Consider the following 21,529-nt stretch of genomic DNA (forward strand, 5'->3'; position numbering starts at 1 on the left):
TTTTCTGCACAAAACTAATACTTCAAACAATAGAAATATCTAAAAAATTAAAATGAGGGGTTGGGAGAAAACTATTTTTCAAAATAATTGTCAAAAATCAGGATTTAACCATAGCTTCATAAACAGTAAAAATAGATACTGTCAAGAGAGACAGTAAAAGAAATTGTGGTACATCATGTTTATCACTCCTCTTACTCATTGTGATCCAACCAAACTGGACTTCTCTCTGTTCCTCATTAATTGACCGTTCAATTTATTGCCCATTTGCCTTTAAAGATCTCATAAAGTTAAAAATATAAAACATGGCCTTTCTATATTTTATGCAAAAATAATCATCAATGAAGAAAATATAAACAACATACAGAGTTAAGTGGAAACTAAATCAATGCTATAAAAATTGAGTCAAAATATAAATCACAAAACAATACAAACTTATTAAAGAGATTAAAAATAAAACAATAGAAGAAAATATGCTATAGTCCACAGGATCAAGACTCTCTCTTCCTTCTCTCCTCCTCCATATTTCATCAGTGATAATTCTGTCCTTTTTATCTTAACATCTCTCAAATATGTATTCTTTCCTCCTCTGATACTACCACCATTCTGTTGTGGATTCTTACCACTTCACACCTGGAATATTGCAACATCTTGGTCTCCCTGCCTCAAGACCCTCTTCACTCCAGTCATTCCTCAACTCAACTTAAAATCAGTAGATTTAGCATTTAATTTATCATTCAGTCATATTAGTAAGTACTCACTGTGTGTCAAATAATGTGTTAAGTACTGGGTATACATAAAGATGCTCTTTGCTCTCAAAAATCTCATCCTGCAATGTCAAAATGATATCTCTATGAATTATTTAAAGCTTTATGGAAAATGTATATGAATGGAATAAAAGTGAGGTATATTGTTTTATCCTTTGACCCAATAACATTGCTACTTTTTTTGAAGGACCCAAACGATAGTCAAAAGAAGGATATATGCATGTATTTGTATATATGTATGTATGTAGATGTATGTGTGTTATATGTATGTATACCTCTATATACATCTACATGTATATATATATATACATACATACATCTACATACATACACACTATATCTAGCTACCAATCTAAAGATATATATGTATATATATATAGGTAGATAGATATTTATATCTATCTATCTATCTATCTATCTATCTATCTATCTATATCAAAACCTAGAGACCAATGGTATTCACTGGAAATGGCTAGACAAATTGTGATAATTGACTATAAGAGAATGTTATTGCACTATGAAAAGTGATAAACGTAAAGAATTTTAAGGAACATGGAGTTATGTATGAGTGGCAAAAAGTAAAGAAAGCAGAACAAAAAGAAAACTATAATTAAAAGACAATAAAACTCAGGTCAAATATAATGGACAGTTTTGGTTCAAGTGAAGCACATATCTTTATTTTTTCTGTTAGCAACAATAAATTACCCAAGTGGAAAATGATTTATAATATTCATCATAATTCTTCTAGATATTCTGATAGCCAGAAATGCTTGACAGTTTTCAAGGAATATATATACTTTGTAGATGGATGTTTGGCTAATTGAGGAGGATAAGACTGACCCATCATATTAGTGAAATGGATATTTAGCTGATCACTAGTGTCAAACTGGGCTAAGAAGTAAAAAAAAATAGGAGCATGAAAATAGCTTACCTTGTTTATTAAGGAAGGCTATCATGGGTAACTTTAGAAGTTTAGAACTGTTAAAAGATTGCAGAAGATTAAGAAAGGGAGTTATAACAGCCATAGATGTAACTGGGTTTTGTTTTTTGTTGTTGTTGTTGTTCAATTATTCTGTCATGTCCAACTTTTCATGACCCCATGAATAATGAATAATGAATGCTTTTCTAAGTAAATTGTTATATTATTATTATTTTTGCCTATATATTTTCTCTTCATTTCTTATTCTTGTCTTTATTGCTGTTCAATTGTTCAGTCATTTCTGATTCTTCTTGACCCTGTAGTCATGTTTGCTTCTATTATTTCAAGATTAATCTCTTTAACATGTCTTGGCTTGATTACTGAAATAGTTATTGATTTCCTTCTCAATGTAATTCATTATCTGACTGAAAAATAAACAGGTATATATATATATATATATATATAATGGCCAGAAGTATTATTAGGAGCAAGCAAAAGACTTGTTATTATTTGCTTCTTTGCTTTTTTAAAGATCAAGACACTTGAGTATATCTGAAAGAAGAAATTTAAACAAAATAAAATAAAGCAAAAGATATTAACTTTGATAGACTCAGCTATTCTTTAATAGGGAAAAATAGATACAATAATGAGTAATTTTTGAGGTTTTTTTTCAGTTAGTATATTTCTATAATTATATATATCTATGACTAAGACAAAGAAAATTTAGGGAATTTCCTGTGACACACAGAAGTTAAATGAACTGCCTAGGTCCTCATAGCTAACTGTCATCAGAGGTGGAATTTGAGCTTAGGTCTTTGCAACACTAAGGCCATCACTTTTTACACTATGCCATATAGACTCCAATGGAAAAGAAAAATAGAAAACACACTTGATGATGACATTTTAACTTCAACATAATATTAATGGTCTTAGAGGGACAAGAAATAAGGGGAATTCACTGAGACTCTAGTAGGTGCTAAGCATTTTATACATATTATCTCAATTGATCCTCATAACAACTCTGAAGTTATTAACCCCATTTTATAGTTGAGGAAACTGTGAGGGAAAAAAAAAAGTTAAGTGACTTGTCCAGAATCACACAGGAAGTAAGTGCCTGAAGTCACACTTGAACTCACTTGTTACTAACTCCAGTCCAGTGATTTATTCATTATGCCACCAAGCTGCCTCTACCTACATGTACTTGGATATAATTTTTTCAAATTGTTTACTAAATATTAATATCCAAAATGGCACATAAAGTACACAAATGGAACCAAAAATGCACTTCAAAGCTATAGTCTGTACAGGATAACTAGTGTTTACTATTAAAACATGATTCAGCTTCTTTCTGTTGCCTAGGAGACCTATTTATTTGTTTATTTCTTATTCATCATTTTTATGAATCTGTTCTGTGTCTGTTCTAAATAGGATTCAATTGCCTAGGATAGTCTAAAGGCTATCTAAGTGCTTTTCACATTCTGAACAATAAGCATTCTTCATCCACTTGGTTGTTCCCATCTTGATGGTTAATATGAATTTTATTATTTGTAGATTTGATTTTCTAAGTTGCAGATTGAGTGCTCCACTGCATTGGTTGAAAAGGATTCCTTATTGGGAATTACCTATAGCAAAGAAATTGTTTGATTGTGTCCCATTCTCATGTTCTGCAATGTTTCAGGATTAATATAAACAACATATCCATTAACAAACAGGAGCATATGAAGGACTTCATCATTTAAAAGGTATCTGTCTTCAATTTGAACTTGGAACTGGAAATCCATGATTTGGCACAATTTTTGACAAGTTCCTATCTCCTTGTTTTATGTCTTGCTTTATATAAATTATCATAGAGTAATTAAACAAAGTTATATATTTTTTTACATCTTTCATAGGAATCTGTAGAATTTTGGCATAAATGCTAAAGTACCTTATTGGAAATCATAAAGGTGGTATTTTTCTTTACACAATGAAATATTTTTTATAGTCAACAAATAACAAGAACCTGTAAGATTTTAAATTATTTATACTAGTGGTCAAACTCAAATATAACAGGGATCACTAAATTGTTTATAAGGACCTTTGCAGGCTACATATTACCTTAGAAAACCACACATGTTTATATATATCTTAAACATCAGCACATTAAAATCAGATTGGAACTACATTTTAATCTTGTCTAAGTCACACTCAGGACTATTGTGGGCAGCATGTTTGATGCTTCTGCTCTGCAATTTTTTAGTCAATGGAGTTTAAAATGCAGAACTTCTTTTTCTTACCTTCATCAAGAATGTATTAAAGGTATGAAGTTTATTTCATATAAATTTTATAACAGTAGAAAAATAAGCATATAGATTAATAGTTATTAATATTTGCTTAGTAATCTTTGGGTGCATAAAAAGTATGTGATCATATCTAATCTTTCACTATCCTTCATAGGCTCTTTCTAACTGTTTAAGAATTTATCCTGCAATATCTTTAAAATTGTATCTTTTTAGCTTTAACTGGACATGATTTCATTGGCCAATCAGGAAGACTTTATCTCCTAAAGAGAACCATTACCTTCTTAATAACTTATAAAAGAATTGGCAAGGTCACATAGCCAGTATGGTCTATCTTCATGACTGGCCAATTGAATGTGAAGTCAATGGGAACAAATAGGTGAGGTTTGCCCAGTCTGCAGGATCCTAAGTTGTTTATAGTGAGGCAGCTTTTTCAAATTTAGTGCTTTGAGATAATATTATAAACTCTTGTTGGTCCCTTGAGGCTCTCTGTGGTAGTGAAAGGAGGGCACTATGGCACTGCCCCCAGCTTAAAAAGAGATGTAGATTCTTCTTTCTATCTCTATCTCTTCCTTTATCTTTTTCTTCAACTATTCTCAATACATGTTTTAGAGCTCCTTCCCTCCAGGACTCCCATAAGGAGTCAAAGGAGTCTTTAAGTGAGAGTTAATTTAGTCCTGTTATCTATAAGATACAATGCAAACTTCTTTACCTAAAAGTTAATGGCTTCCACAGATTGGCTCAAAATTTCTTTTTTACAGTATATTCGTTCACATACTTCAGAGTCCTGATAAATTGGACTTCATACTTCCTCAACTTGCTATGCCAACCTTAGCTTCTATGCTTTCATGGAGGTAATCCTGCCTATCTACAGATATATTTCTTCCCCATCTCTAAATTTCAAAGTCTCTTGCTTCAAGTCTCAATTCAACTGTTGCTTCCTCTATATATTGCTCCTATTGCTCCTAAATGGAAGTGTCCTCTTAGCCCTCAAATTTTCCTAGAGCAATATCTTGGTCTCTGCTTTTCCTCTAGCATACCCTAGCTTTTATTATATCATTTAACTGTATTCACTTTTCTATTTCTCTGCAGCAGAATATAGGTCCTTGAGGAATTGAGACTATTATTTTTTTAAATCTTTATTTTTCCAATATCTGGGGAGGAGATGATTCTATAAAGAACTCAGAAAGAAAGAGCATTTAGAATAGATACCAAGGGGATTAGAAAAGAGAATCCCTCAAGAAGAGTAAAAGGTTCAGTGCTTGGACAACAAGATGTGTATTTGTGTCTGTTACTAAGTTTACACTTAAAGTTTTTTCTATCTTGGCAAACTCAGGAGTTCACAATCTATTGGACCAATTTTTTAAAGATCTAGAGTCATTATTTTGCCATGTTGTAAGCCATGTAACTATGAGCAAGTCTCTCCTTTTCTGGATTGACTTTTTTCATCTATAAATAGGGGCAATGCTTCAGGTAGCTATAAAACCTAAATTTATATGTATACACACATACACACACATATTAGAAGAAAAAAGGCTTTATGGAGCAACCTTAATGAATAAGTGCTAAAAAAAATTCACATACATATTTAATGATGAACACAATCTTATCAAAATCTTACTAATAGGATTTATAGAACACTTTCCAAAGTTTCTCATTCAGTCCTCATGACAATTAATAATAGTTAGCATGTATCCTAGTATTTATATATAAAGCATTTACATATGGATTTAAAGTTTACAAAGAACTTTATACATATCATCTCGTTCTATCCTTATATAACCCTGGGAAGTAGATCCTAATATTATACCCATTTCACAGATAGGGAAACTGAGGCAAACAGTAGTTGGATGATTTGTTCAGGATCACATAACTAGTAAATTTCTGTACTTGAGGTCAAATCTTCCTGACTCCAGACCCAAAGCTTGGTCTACTACAACACCTGGTTTCCTTTAATTAATGAAAATGGAAATTATTAGCCCAATTTGCAGAATAGAAAGATAAGCCAATAAGTTTACATACTGCCCAAAGTTACACAACTCTTCATTTTTAGTTTTGTAACTTCAATCCCTAATGCCTGACACATCATAGGCAACGAATAGGTTCTTAACTGGTGGTTCAATTGATTGGTAGCTTTTCCCAAAGTGGGAAAAGTCTGACAGAATCAGTATTTGCACCCAAATCTTCTGACTCTGGGGGAAAAAAAGCCTATTCATTCTAGCTATATAGTTAGTAAGAATTTTACTAAAATATGCTCAAGATTTTGCACTGGGGCTACATATTTATCATGAACCTCTTTATTTAAAAAAAAGAGTGAGAAAGATTCAATATAATGAAGTTAACTCAAGAATTAATTTATTTTCATGGACTCTTATGGTCAAAGAAAATGAATGTGTTAGCCTTCTCTACCAAAAAAAACAAAGATAAGCAAATAAAATCCTGTTGGGGAAGTACTCATTGAGCTAAATGTGAAAGCTTTGATTTTCCCCTGAGAGTAAAAATAGTAGTCCTCTTTTAAACTAATAAATAAATAAAGCCCACTAATTCAGAGGTTTAAAGTTTCCCATGCTAATAAATATCTGACCTCAAAACAGCTTGTCAGTATGATTTCACTGTTTATCTTGAAAGAAAGGCTAGAAAGTATTTGATATTTGTCCTATTTACATTCTGGGAGCTTCATCTTTGGCCTCAATAACCAATTCCTGTTTGTTAAGCTCTTCCAAAATCACAGAAGCTAATGGTCTTTTTCTGCTGTGCATTCTATCTTCTTAACTATGTTGGTGATGGGAAAATAAATGAATATGTGATCATGAAATAAAAATTTTAGAATGTGCTCCTGTTCTCTGCATGTATCTGGTGCCAGGAGCAAAGTTTCTGTTGACTTGCTTTTTTAATTTGTGAAAGTAACAGGTGTAAGGAACTTTCATCATCACCTAGACTGGGCCCTCAGCTCCAAAGTTGGAACCAAGAAGCTTTAAGAAGTGACCTGCCCAGTGTAATTACTGGCAGAGGCAGGATTCAAAATGACCTCTGAGTCTGGTCCAAGTATCTTTCCAATAGACCACATTATTTCGGCTTATTGCACACATTTGTAAAATAAAAGCATCAAAAATAGGAAATTAACCCATCAGTGAGAAACACTATTCTGAAACTCCCTCCTAAAAACAGTAATTGGGAGAAACTGAGTTCTTCAGAGAAAACATATAATAATGGCAAGTTTTAACTCAAATGAATTCTCTATTGGTCTCCAAAGTGGGGGTGTTCTAAACCTAAAGATGTATCATTAACCAGTCACAGGATGAGAAGATGATCCATGGTATACAAATTATGTGTCTTGCCTCTAACACAATTATACCTAGTTTCATTTCTTATTGTTCAGTCATATCAGAATGTTCATGACTTCATTTATGGTCTTCGTGGCAAAAATAATAAATGCAATTTGCCATTTCTTTTTCTAGTTTATTTTGCAAATGATGAAACTAAAGCAAACTGGGTTAAATTACAAGATTTGAACTCAGAAAGACTTATCTTCAAAAGTCCAAGCCTAGAACTCTATTAAAATTCCTAGCTGCTCCTCCAGTTGGTCTCCTTACCTCAAATCTCTCTTCTTTCTAATCCTTTCTCTCAATAATTACTAAAGTGATTTTCCTGTCAATCCTCTATTTAATAAACTCTAGTGGCTCCCTGTTGACTCTAGAATCAAATATCACTTCACCTTTAGCTTATCTTTTAAAGTCCTATTTTTGGGTAAGTTTTATAATATGAATATAATTTTAGTATAGTTGAGATAGGTATAAGCTTGAATTGATGATATATAAGGAATTATAAAACTCCCTCTCTCAATGCAAGTGGGTTCCTTTTCTGCAACTTCTGATCTTAGAAGAGTTCCCAGAATACTGAGAGGTTAAGGAATTTGGCTTGCATATACAATATGGGTCAATCTTCATCTCAGGGTTTCCCTCCTTCAAAAGCAGCTTTCCATCTACTATACCACATTGCCTCTTAACTATTCTACATGGTTTATTTATTGAGTAGATAAAGACATATTGACATAATTGACACTCAAAAATTTTTACTGATAGGCTTCACAATCAAAAGCAAGTTAGAAAATTACTGTTCTAATCCAAATCCCCTCATTTTACAGAAGACAATGCAGCCTTAAAGAAGGAAAACATCTGATCCAAGGTCCCACATATAACAAAAGCTAAAGGTAAGTGCATCCATTAGTCTGTGGTCCAAAAGAAGTTCATGTCTGAATGTCAGATAAATAGAAAATCAGGGAGAAATCTCAGGGATTTTAGTGAAGGTGTTTCAAGGAAAGTCAAGACAGAAACAGAAAAAAAAATGGAATAGTCTCTAAATTGGGATAGGCAGATGCTGGAATAGGAACTGGGCTATAAGGTAGTTTTGATAGGGGCAATGAATATAAGCATAGTAGCTTAGCATAAAATGTGTTAGACTTGAAGGCAGATCACCAAGATTAGGTTCCAATCCTGGCTCTAACATTCACTACTTATGTGATCCTTAGCAAATCAGTTCCCTTCCCTATCTATATCTTAAGTTGTTTTTGTTTTTGACCATAAATTGTCATGAAAATATGAGTTTTACCCTCCCTATTTTTCAGAGCTGGCTGAGAAAATATAAAATTATTTGCTTAAGGACACTCAGCTAATGAACAGTTGGAACTGAATCTTACACCAGGACTTCTGATCCTCCAGCCCAGGGATCTTTTAACCACCTTCAACTCCTTTTTGCTTGTGAGTACCTTGGTTGTAACTAATAAGAAAATTGACACAAATACTAAAATATCACCCAAGTAGCTTTTGTCAAGGATCCCCAAACCATCCAATTTCCCAACAGCTTGAGTGGGCATTAGAGCAGAGCACTGGTTTATATGGTCAGTAGTTCAGTCCCAGGGAAGCACTTGAAGTTTACATTCAGGAGAGTTACAGCCAAGAATAAAGTATAGAACGTGTGAGGTCGTTGCCTCTGCTGGGAAGAGGAAAAAAGGTCAGACTGTAAGATTTTTTTTGCTTTTCATTTTGTAAGAGAAATTTTTCATTGAAACTCATGAAGTTGGTCTTAGAAGAGCCATAATTTGGGATGGCTAATGAATGTTAATCTTTTGTCTCAGTAAAGCTGGTTTGATCATTTTCCTGTTTAAAAAGGTAAAAGACCAAAATATGAATAGTTTTATTAACTCAATTTTTTTGTAGATCCATGGTGGGTGGGGGATATTGAAATGAATTCTCATCAGAATGGATTAATTAAGCCTAATGCATTTTAAGATTGGTGAGAAAAGGAAATCAGTCAGGTAATGAATTATTGATTAAATTAATTGTGCCTCATTCTTATAGGTACAACTCCTAGGAAATTATATATGATACAAAAAAAAAAAAAAAAAAAAAAAAAAAAAACTTGGCTAGGAAACAAGTGACTTGGGTTCTAATGCTAACTCTGACATTATATAATAATAGTGAAGTAATTTATGCCCTCTATATATAAAATAAGAGGGTTGGAATAGATAATCTCTAAAGTTTCTTCCAGTTTCATAGTATATATCCTATCTATGCTAATTTAACTTACTTATAATGATGTTTGTTTGTTTTTTTTTAATAATGTGATTTTCCAAAGAATCGAAATTGTGATCTAAAGTTCAATGGAAAATTGAAAGATAGGTGTCAATTAGTAGTAGGATATTTTCAATAGTGATGTATATGGAAAAAGGGAAATATTCCATCACAGCAAATAATGAATAAAATAGGAAGTTGTCTGGTCATGTATTGAGATCAATGAATAACAGAAGGATAGGCCAAGTGCTATATTCATGTCAATGATATGCTAAAAGACATAAACAAAGACCTTATATCTTGGGTGGAGCCCTCTACAAAATAACTTTGGGAGAATATAAGCAAGAAATATTATATGTGAGAAGGCATGATATTTGAATCCATGTAGATGAGATCAACTGCAGCATTGTCAGAAGATAAGGTGAGTCAGAGCTTAAAAGGACTTTAGAGTCCATTTAATCCACTCCCTTCATTTTACAGATGAGGAAACTGAGGCCCAGAGAGGTCAAGGAAATGGTATAAGATCTTATAGGTAGTAAGTTATGGGGTAAGGATTTGTATCCAACAACTTTTACCCTAAAGTCAAGTATTTTACTAGAATGCTTAGAAAAGCTATTCCATAGAAGTGAAAGAGCTCTAAATTGGAATTACCACAAGCTAAGAATGGTTGCCAAAAGCTACAACAAGGTAAAACAGAATGAATATTGTAGGAAAAAAGGGGGCAGGCAGCTCCTGGATTTAGTAATCAGGAGATAGCAGAATCAGTAAAGCAGTGGGAACATTAGTCTGATTTCCATGGGTTGAGGATAATGGAAAGTGAGGAAGTAGAGGTATCTGAGGTATTTAAGTCTTTCAATAAGTTTAATAATAAAGTGAAAAAAAAAAGAGGAAATAATTCTTGATTAGAATAAAATAATCAACAGATTTTTTAAAATTTTTTTAAAGGATTGGGGAAACCTGAATCTATTTTGAGATAGATAGGAAGGAGCCATGTGAAAAATGAGAATTTAAAGATATATGAATGAGAAGGAATGTTTATTATCTAGAAAAAGATCCTGGGATAGAAAGTAGGGAATGAGAACAAGAGCAAAAAGCAAGGGATGTACCTTCATGATAGACAGTATGGCTATCTCTTTTTCTATGATCTCAGAAAGGGAGTGTGGGTGATGATGAAACAGAAAAAGTGGGTCTGAATTCCAGCACTTTCACCAATTAGCATGCAATTTACTTTATGCCTTAATTTTTTCATCTGTAAAATGAAAAAAAATTGGATTAGAGGATAGTTAAGATTCCATTGAGCTCCATTAATCTATGAAATTATACCTCTCAACCCTATCACTTACTAGCTATGTGACTTTTGTAATTCTATAAATGTGCTAGAACAAATTATGATACAATACTCACTTTAAAATAGAAAAAGTTAATCACTTCAATAACTGTTATTTCTGAATTTCATTTGTCATATATATATATAACCAATAGTATGTTGTATGGCATAGGCACAGAATGGGATATTATCAAGATCCAAAACAATTACTCTTTGTGAAATATTTTGAAAGAAGTATAATATGGCTCATGACAGTGAAAGAGTGAGCAACTTGAAGACCCAGTTTTCAAATCCTACCTCTGACTCTCAGCCAGTATATGACTTGGGTGAATAAAATGACCTATAAGCTTTAGGCTGCCACTTTTTACTTGTATGCTAAGTTCCAGATAGATTGCATTCTTTATGAACGAAAAGATTTCCCATAACTACACTATTGACAAACACTTCCCACTAAACATTACCAAGCTTCATTTGATTGTGCATTTTAGAACCAGTAGGGATGCAGCACAGGACAGGAGGAAAAGAGCTTGCTTTGAAATCAAATAATCTAGGATAAAATTCAATTTCTACCACTTCTTATTTATGAAATCATATTTATGTTTTCATTTACATCTCTAGGTCTCATTTTCCTCATTGGTAAAATGAGAGTGAACTGGATAACTTCTGAAGATCCTTCTTACTATTGTTTGGGACAGTATTGATCACAAAAAAGAGACTCATAGTAAGAAAAAACAAAAAGGGAATTATTATAATCTCTAGAGAAAGGAAGATTCCCATTTGACAAGGTGTTTGTCAGTAAAAGGAGTTCAAAGTAAAAACTGACCAAGTGAAAACACAATATTAAATAGCCTGACTGTAGAATCCCCTAGTCTCCAGCCTGGCCTTTAGTTCTCTCATTGTCTGGAGGAGTTCAGGTTTATATTCTATTCAAGGAAATCTAACACAGAAACAAAAGGATAAATTGCCTTTAAAAGAGGTACTTAAATGCTAATTAAGAGGTGGTGGGAAACAGAAGGGGACAAACACAGGAAACTTTTTTATCTAAAACTCTACTTGTTATTATAAAGTCTCAAGTCACAATTTAAGGTATAATTTAAGGTTATATTCCTATGAGAGTGTTTTCATTCAATTAATTCCACACACTACAGATTTACAATTCTATTCATGATCTATTTTCAAACTCTTATTTTACAGAGAAGGAAACTTGAAGCCTAGAAGTTAGTAGCAACATGGGGGGAAGAAGGGTTGAAATACATACCTTCTAAATCTAGTTTCACATATTTTTTTATGTCAACCTGATCTTTCTTTTATTCTTGGAGACATCTTTGTTCTGTAGATTCATGGGAATGACAGCTAAATCACATAGATTTCTGGTGATTCAGTGAGTGCTGATTGATGCCTCTAATAGAGGAATTGTTTTGGTTTATCTTGCTTTTTTTTCCTCTTTCTTTCTTGGATGTTTTCATCTCTTTAGAATGAAAATATATGCTGTGTTGGGGATATCATTGGTAGTAGCCTGCACTGAAGTTCTCTTCTCTTTCATCCAAAAAAGTACCAGCTTCTTTTGGGGTAAGTAGTAAATAAAGAATGATCTTCCTTTTTTTTTTTTTTTTATTTTCAGCATTTTCATTGGTATAAAAATGGAAAACTATACTATTGGTGCTTGACAGAAAAATTGAGAAGTCTTTAACATATATATAGCATATAAATGAAAATCATTTATTGCCATTGGAGGCAGCCAAGTGACATGGTGAACAGAGAATGCTGAGCCCAGAGTCAGGAAAACCTAACTTTTAATTCCAATCACTGACACCTAATTAGTTGTAGGATCTGGACAAATCACTTAACCTGTTTGTCTCAATTTCCTAAATTGTAAAAAAAAAAAAAAAAAAAAAAAAAAAAAAAAAAAAAAAAAAAAAAAGAAAAAGAAAAGAATAATAGCACCTACATCAAAAGGTGTTATGAGAATCAATAAGATAGTATTTGTAAAGTGTTTAACATAGTGTCTGGCATACAGTAGGTGCTAAATAAATGTTTATTCTTTTCTTTCTTTCTCCCTCCCCCTTCTTAAGTACTGATCATTTCCTAAGAAAGCATTGAAAACTGCCATTAAAAAAACAACAAAAACAAAAATAAAAACCTCCCTCTAGCTAATATCTACTTCTTAATTTTGATGGTATGTAGAGAGAATCACAGATTGCTAAAACTAGAAAAAAAATCTCAGAGATTATTATATATAATCTCTCTGGGCTTAAAATGAAGGTATTAAGCTAGATGGCCTCTGGGTCCCTTGTGGCTCTAAATTAGATTTTATTCTAATCATTTTATAATAGAGGAGAGAAAACTGAGGCCAGTTGAGGGGAAGTGACTTAAATTCCCAAAGTTTATTAATTACAAGTTAGTTTTTCCATCTGTAACATGGAAATAATAACTGAACCAACCTTTTAGGGTTGTTGTGAAGATCAAATGAGATAATATTTGTGTAAATTCAATACAGTGCCTGGCAATATATAAAAGTTAGCCAGTACTGATGAGATTAGATTCAGGGTAGTCTCCCCTCAATTCCCTATCAGGGAACCAAATGAGGAAATTAGATTCAGGGAACCAAAATGATGAGATTAAGGTTCCTGGTGGTCAGGGAATTAAATGATGAAGTTTGGCTCTCCTAAATCCCCTTTAGGATTCACACAAGGTAGAGAGTTGTGGGAACCCCCTTTCTAGAGGCACAGAGGTCCTTTGTAAAAGAATTTATGAACACAAAAAGCTAGATTGATAAAAATAAATTTATTATTGGCATTGGGAAGTTAGCCTTTGCTATGCATGAATAGAAAGACTGAATTCCTTAGTGGCAAGGTCTGACAGAGAAGTAAAGTTTAACAGAGAAATCCTGTCAGAGAGATAGAGAATTTCTAGCAGAGAAATCCTGACAGGTATAAAAAGACAGAGAGGCAAAAAAAAAATAAAATAAAATAAAATAATTAAGGAAATAAGTGAGGGAGATAAAGAGAGGGTAACGCTGAAAGTGAATATCATATTAGCGGGCAGAGTTTTGCTGCTATGCCAAAGATGGCCTATTAGGTCCTCTGCAAGGAGTGAGTTTAAAAATCACCATTTTTATAAGGAAATTTAAGACAGAAGTTTCAATTGAATGAGATCCCCTCAATGCTGCCATTGGTCCCAGGACTAGATGAGACTACTTGCTAAGAGTGTTTTTGAGCCAACAACAGGGGTAGAAAATCTTGGAATTGAATATTTCAACTAGTCCCATCAAGATAAACCACTTTATCTTGGTTCCTTGGGGTGGGTCTCAGAGGCAGGATTCAAGGAGACTTTCTCCTTGAAAGAGTTTTAGAGAGTCTCCAGGCTCCCTTGTCAATACTATAATGAGTAATTGAGTTAGAACTGAACCCAGATCTTATGACTCAGAGTACAAGATTTGATAAAATCCATGGCTTTACAATGAACATGTTTTTGTTTCTCTCTCTTTTCCTATGAGATTTACGCTAGGAAATCAGGCTGCCTGAAATTTTGTCACTGCTCCATTTTTTTTTTAAATGAAATGAAATTTTAAAGAGATGTTAAGGGAAAAAAATAAATAAGAGGACCCCTGATTAAATGTTTTGTCTTTTTTTTTCAAAACATGAGATTGTTGTGCAGATATTACCCTAAGTACTCTTACAAGCATGATACCCTGGAATTAAGGAGTATCCTTGGTTCAGAGGTCCATTGTTAGATGTGACCAAAAAAAATTTAGGTCTCTGTTATGTTTCAGGCTTCCATGAATTGGCAGATTTGGCCAAAATGTCTGGAATGAATTTGCCATAACCTCACCCAACTCATGCCACAGGGGAAAAAAAAAATCTCTCTGACATGTATCATAAAATTGCTAAATTATTTTGAGAGCCTGCCTGCCTCAAAAAGAGTTCTGGATGAAAAGTTAAACAATTCAATCTAATGAAGTAATTTGTTATGAAATAACTAAAGAAAAGTGATAGATGTCTACAATTTATGGGCCACAGTCAGTTTTGAAACTCTTTTGCTTTAACAAAAGTTAATAGGCACAAAAATATGTTAAATTCTAACTTCTTATTGGATCATACACAGATGCCAATAAGACAGCAGGATTTCATTCTTTAATTTCATTTGGCAAAGACATTAGAGTGATTTGCTCTATTCTTTTTCAATGAACTAAGGCAGATGTTAAGTGAGTTGTCCAGTGTCATACAGCTGGTGAGTGTCTGAGGACAAATTTGAACTCTGTTCTTTCTGGCTCCAAAGTCAGCATTCTATTTACTGAACCATCTAGCTGCCTAGACAAAAGCAGCCATATATCATCTTGTCTATTTTTACTTGAAATTTACTTTAAATGTCCTTGTTTCTGTATTTGCATGAGTTTGTTAGAAATGGAATTCATTTAATTTTGTCAAATATGAGTCATTTATGTTGACAAAAGAGAATTTAGTAGCCAGGAAAAAAGCACATTTGTTTCAATTTTCTTTTCTATAAAAAGAAAGTTTAGCCCATACATTGTCCATTAGTCATTATCCTTCATTCTCTTTGTTTGACTGAGCATTTTTTCCCTGTCACATTTCTCCATTAGCCTTCTTTAGAGATTTCTGTACAATCCCCTCTTATAATTTGTAGAGGCTTATAATATGCAGTGGCCTTTTTTTGCTCAGCATGGGTCTCTCCATTACTCTATGGGTAATCTTTTATTTCAGTTTCTCACAGATTATAGTATTCTGTCACAGCTGAATGGAATCAATCAATCAATCAATCAATAAACATTTAATAAGCATCTGCTATATGTAAATCACTTGACTAAGCCTATAGATAAAAGGACACAAATGAAATGGACCTTACTCTTGAGGATCTTACCTTCTATTGGGTGAAACAATATATATATATGTCAGCATATAAAATATAAACAAATGGGATAATAATCAAAAGTTAGATGATGCATAGATAGAAAGATAAACACAGATAGATAGATTGCTAGATATGTAGATTAAATGTATAGATAGATAGATAGATAAAATGTAAAGATAGATAATGGATAGCTAGATAAATGTAAAGAAAGAAAGAAAGATTGATGGATAATAGACACATAAATAGGTAGATTTTTCCCTGTCACATTTCTCCATAAACTTTCTTTAGAGATTTCTGTATAATCTCCTCTTATAATTTGTAGTGGCTTATAATGTGCAGTGGCCTTCTTTTGCTCAGCATGTGTCTCTCCATTTCTCTATGAGTAATCTTTTATTTCAGTTCCTCACAGATTATAGTATTCTATCACAACTGAGTGGAATCAATCAATTAACAAACATTTAATAAGTAACTACTATGTGCAAGCCTGCTATGTAGGCTTGTAAATAAGATAACACAAATGAAATGGACCTTACCCTTGAGGATCTTATCTTCCATTGGGTGAGACAATATGCATACATATCAGCATGTAAAATATAAACAAATGGGGTAATGATCAAAAGGTAGATAATGCATAGATAGAAAGATAGGTAGACACAGATAGATGGATTAATAGGTAGATAGATTAGATTAGGTAGATAGATAAAATGTAAAGATAGAAAGATAGATGAGTGGACAATAGATGTAAAGAAAGGAAGAAAGAAAGTAAAAAGAAAGAAAAAGAGAAAAGAAAGAAAGAAAAAGAAATTAAGAAAGAAAGATGGATTGGATAATAGATAAATGTAAAGAAAGATATAAAGATGGATGGATGGATAATAGATAGATAGATAGATAGATAGATAGATAGATAGATAGATAGATAGATGGATAGAGCTAAAGGATTTAACTATATACCAGATACTATGTTAAGTGCTTGGGATGCACATAGAGGGAAAAAGCTAGTAGCTTGTATTCAAATGAGGAAAAAGGGGTGAGAGTTGGAAAGACACCCAAACTGGGGAAAAGACAACAGATTATGAGATGAAGAAGTAGCCAAAATAAGTTGAGCCTAGAGTGAAATGAGCATGATTAGGGCCCCTCATGAAGTTTTCATTCAGACTAGGGAAACAACAATTAGAAGAGTAAGCCTCCTAATAAATAAATCATTGTAGGGGAGAAGGGAGGAACAGGTAACTGAAAAGATTAGGAAAGGCTTCATGTAGAATCTGGTTTGATTTGAAGTTTGGATGAATAGGAAAAAAATGAGTGCAAAAGTACATATGAAGTACTTATTATATGCTACATATTGTATTAGTTTGTACAAACAAGAAAGATAGTGCTTGTTTCTAAGGAATTTATATATATATATACACATTCCAGGCACATGTACTATACAAAGGATGAGATGATAAATATTGAGTGTGAGAAATTTTAAGAAGGCCAGTTGTGACTGGACTAAAGTATTTGTGAATGAAAATAATGTGTCTTCAGAGTAGAAAGGTATATTAGCGTTAGTTTTGAAGAATTTTATGAATCAAATAAGGTGTGTTTGTTCCTAGAGAGTATGAGGAACCCAGTGGTCTTTATTGAATATCCTTAGAGATTATTTCCAATTTAACCTATTTAGAATTTGTTTCTATATATCTTGTTTTCATGTTGTCTCACCCATATAGATTAGAAGCTCCTTGAATACAAGGACTGTTTTTTTGTCTCTCTTTGTAACTCCAGTCTTTAGAACAGTATCTGAAACATAGTGCTTCTTAACTTGAACAAGGAAGTTTGCATTTTAGAGATATTACTTTGGTAGTTTTGTGGGTAAAATATTGGAGAAGGAAAATAACTTGATACCTACTTTCCAATTAGGAGGAAAATGAAAAAAGTTCAAGTGAAAGGTGATGAGGGTTTGAGCTATAATTATAATCAGGTGACTGGAGAGAAGAGAAAAGATGTGGGAAATTTAGTTGTCAACAAGAAGGGCCTTTGTTCAGAGGACAAGTTTTGTATTCTTAAAAGAGTTCTGTGATTTCATAAAGACCATGTAGCCTTTTTTTCTGTTTGATTTTGTTTCTCTGACAATATATCAAAACTGACAATATATCAAAATGTAAATAGAAAGTCAACTCTGATAAACTATGAAAAGGTAGTTTTAATGAAGTAGCTAGCTTGAAATGGCCATCTTATCAGGATATATATATATATATATATATATATATATATATATATATATATTTAATTTCCTAAGAAATCTTATATAAATTCTGAGGTGATTTTAAAAATATATGTATGTATGTGGGGGGGGGGCATAAGCTGAAATAGGCATATTGGATTCCTAAGACATTCAGTGACAATGAAACATAGGTACTAGGTACCTTGACTAAAACTAAAAATGATTATTTATTGCATTATCATATGCAGAAAATGGCAGAGGGTTTGAATTCAGATAACTAAATTCAAATTCTGATTTGCCAATTAATATTAGTATGATTATTGGTGGAGTTATTTCTTCATTTTGCCCTCACTTTCCTTTCTATAAATTAAATGGTAAGGAGGAAAAGGTTACAAGAGTTATAAGACCTCTTTTAGTTCTATACTCTATATATCTATTATTATTATTAAACTAAGAATTTCATCCATTTTGTTTGTTTTAATTTTTTCCCTTGTAGGAGGAACTGAAAAATCTCAGATTACCAGCATTGTGGAAGAAAGTATGCAGATGATAGATAATGCACTATATAATACAATGAAGAGGTAAGTTAGCTAACATGTTATAGTAAATTTGAGGGATTAGATAGACCATGATTCTTGTTCAGAAATATGTTGTTATTTTCAAATGTCTCCATGAACTTTTTGTAGTAAAGAAGAAAAGAACAAGGTCATTAAAATTATTATAGATTTTTATTTACAAGATATATGCATAGGTAATTTTTCAGCATTGACAATTGCAAAACCTTTTGTTGCAATTTTTCCCCTTCTTCCCCCCATCCCCTCCCCCAGATGGCAAGTTGACCAATACATGTTAAATATGTTAAAGTATATGTTAAATACAATATATGTATACATGTCTATATAGAATTGGACTTTGAAATAGTGCACAATTAACCTGTGAAGGAAATAAAAAATGCAAGCAGACAAAAATAGAGGGATTGGGAATTCTATGTAGTAGTTCATATTCATTTCCCAGAGTTCTTTCGCTGGGCATAGCTGGTTCAATTCACTACTGCTCTATTGGAACTGATTTGGTTCATCTCATTGTTGAAGAGGGCCATGTCCATCAGAATTGATCATTATATAGTATTGTTGTTGAAGTATCTAATGATCTCCTGGTCCTGCTCATTTCACTCAGCATCAGTTCATGTAAGTCTCTCCAGGACTCTTCAAAATCATCTTGCTGACCATTATTCAGCCATTCTCCAATTGATGGTCATCCACTCAGTTTCCAGTTTCTGGCCACTACAAAGAGAGCTGCCACAAACATTTTTGCACATGTGGATCCCTTTCCTTTCTTTAAGATCTCTTTGGGATATAAGCCCAGTAGTAACACTACTGGATCAAAGGGTATGCACAATTTGATAACTTTTTGAGCATAGTTCCAAATAAGAACAAGGTCATTTTAAGATATTTTGAATTTGAAGTACCAATGGAACATCTAGATGAAAACTGCCAATAGACAGTTGCATTTTGGTAAAGTAGTAATTGTTGGAGATAGAAATAAGAATATCCATTTTTAAGATATGATAGTTGAAATAAGGGGAATGGATCAGATGCTCAAATTTAGTGATTTAGCAAATAGAGAAATAATAGTGATAGAGTAGATAGAGAAATGAAGACCAGATTTGGAACTTTAAGAACATCCAAACCCAAAAAATCAAAATGAGGAGAAAGTATATCAAAAGTAGCAGAAAGGGAGCAGCTAGGTGGTGCAGCGGATAGAGCACCAGCCTTGAATTCAGGAGGACCCGAGTTCAAATCTGGTCTCAGACACTTAACACTTCCTAGCTGTGTGACTCTGGGCAAGTCATTTAACCCCAGCCTCAGGGGAAAAAAAGTAGCAGAAAATAAGTGGCAAAAAGGAGAAGAGCCAAAAGAATGTAATATATATCATTTAATGTCCAGAAGATAAATGTAGTCAATGAAAATATAGTAGTGATAATAATTTATGCATATAATAATACTTTAAGGCTTACACAGTATTTTCCTCATAAACTTATGGAGTAAGTATTGCAAGCATGCTTATAACCATTTTAGAGATGAAAACACTTAGGTCCAGAGAAGTTCAGAGAATCAGAAATTACAACTTTAGAGCTTTAGGAGACCTTAAAAATAATATAATTCAATTCCCACATTTTACAAGTATGAAAACAGAGTTCCAAAAAGATTAATTCAATAACAAATAGGTTATACAAGTAATAAATAGCAGAGCTGGAATCTAAACCCAAATTCTCTGACATAAAGTCAGTGCAGTAGTGCTTGTCAGATTTGGAATTCAAACTCAATTTACTTCTAATATCAAGTCTAGTGTTCTATTCACTTGAGATGAAAAGTAGCATGTTAAGGTTGATAATAAAGTCAATGGAAAGTAATAAAAAACCTAGATGACAGCTTCTTCAAAAAGCTGATAGAGAAAGACAGAGATAAAAACTTTATGAGTTAAAAGGCTTAAGGGAATCTTATTTATTTTATTTTATTGCAGAGACCTGAATATATTTATAGGAACACACACACACACACACACACACACACACACACACACACACACACACAAAAATCAGGGGAAGAGAATTGAAAGTTTGATAATACGTTAGTGGTTGGCTCTTAGGTTCTGGATATAAGTGTGGTTTATGGCAAATGACTACAATATATTGTCCCCAAAATTCCACATGGAATTATGAAGGATATGATATGACTAAAAGTATCTAACAACAAAGGGTTTAATCCATATTTTTAGTAGATGTTTTGACAGAAACTTTCACGCAGTAATTCTGGACAAGGTGCAGAGCAGTGAACTAAAGACAATAGTCAAGTTATGTGGATTTGAAAGTAATTGATTATTTAGACCCAAATTGTAGTTATTAATAGTTTATAGAGTTGAAAAGTGATCTGTGTTTTACTTCAAGCTGTGTAAAATTTTTATCAATGATATGGTCAAAGGTATACCTACATATACAAAAATATTATAAAATTTGTAGATGATAGAAAACTAGAAAGAACAGTTTACATATTGGATGACAGAGAAAGAATCCAAAGAGACTGAAAGTCTGGAACATTATGTAAAATTGAAAAAAAAAAAGAAAAAAATTAATAAGGATAACTACAGAGTGTTCTGAAACTAGCTTTTACCACCCCAAGAGAGGCAATTGTTAAATTTTCAGTGTGAATATTTACACTTTGGAAATCAGCATATAAGGAAATGATGGAGAAAATGTTAATAACACAGATTAAATTGGGTGGCCTGCCTCTTCAGAGAGGTTGTGAAATATTTGCCATTATATATATGTATAACAGTATGTTGTTTTTTTTAAATACAAGATAGGAAAGACATGACTGGACTGAAATATGTCTAATGGATTGTATGTTCAATATCACTCAACAGTATATTTTGGATATTTGGAAAGAGGAGAAAATCTAGGTTTGCTATGTTGTTAGTATAGGTATTCTGCCCAGTGATACTGATAACCAACTCATCAATAATTTATAGATTTAGATAATTGTCTAGCAGCACTTAGAGATGATTAAGTGACTTACTGGTGAAAAATGATTCAATCTTA

The 21,529-nt window shown here is 32.6% G+C and overlaps 1 protein-coding gene across 1 annotated transcript in view; it reads left to right on the top strand.

Moving 5' to 3' along the window:
- TPO (thyroid peroxidase) overlaps nucleotides 1-21,529 on the top strand; it is a 234,867-nt gene that overhangs the window by 22,108 nt on the left and 191,230 nt on the right. Inside the window, exon 2 of the mRNA XM_074284732.1 lies at nucleotides 18,428-18,512. Within this exon, the coding sequence (XP_074140833.1) occupies nucleotides 18,428-18,512 (85 nt within the window). The remainder of the gene's footprint in view (nucleotides 1-18,427; nucleotides 18,513-21,529) is intronic.

This window comes from Sminthopsis crassicaudata, chromosome 2 (assembly GCF_048593235.1).
Source record: "Sminthopsis crassicaudata isolate SCR6 chromosome 2, ASM4859323v1, whole genome shotgun sequence".
Classification (NCBI taxonomy): domain Eukaryota; kingdom Metazoa; phylum Chordata; class Mammalia; order Dasyuromorphia; family Dasyuridae; genus Sminthopsis; species Sminthopsis crassicaudata.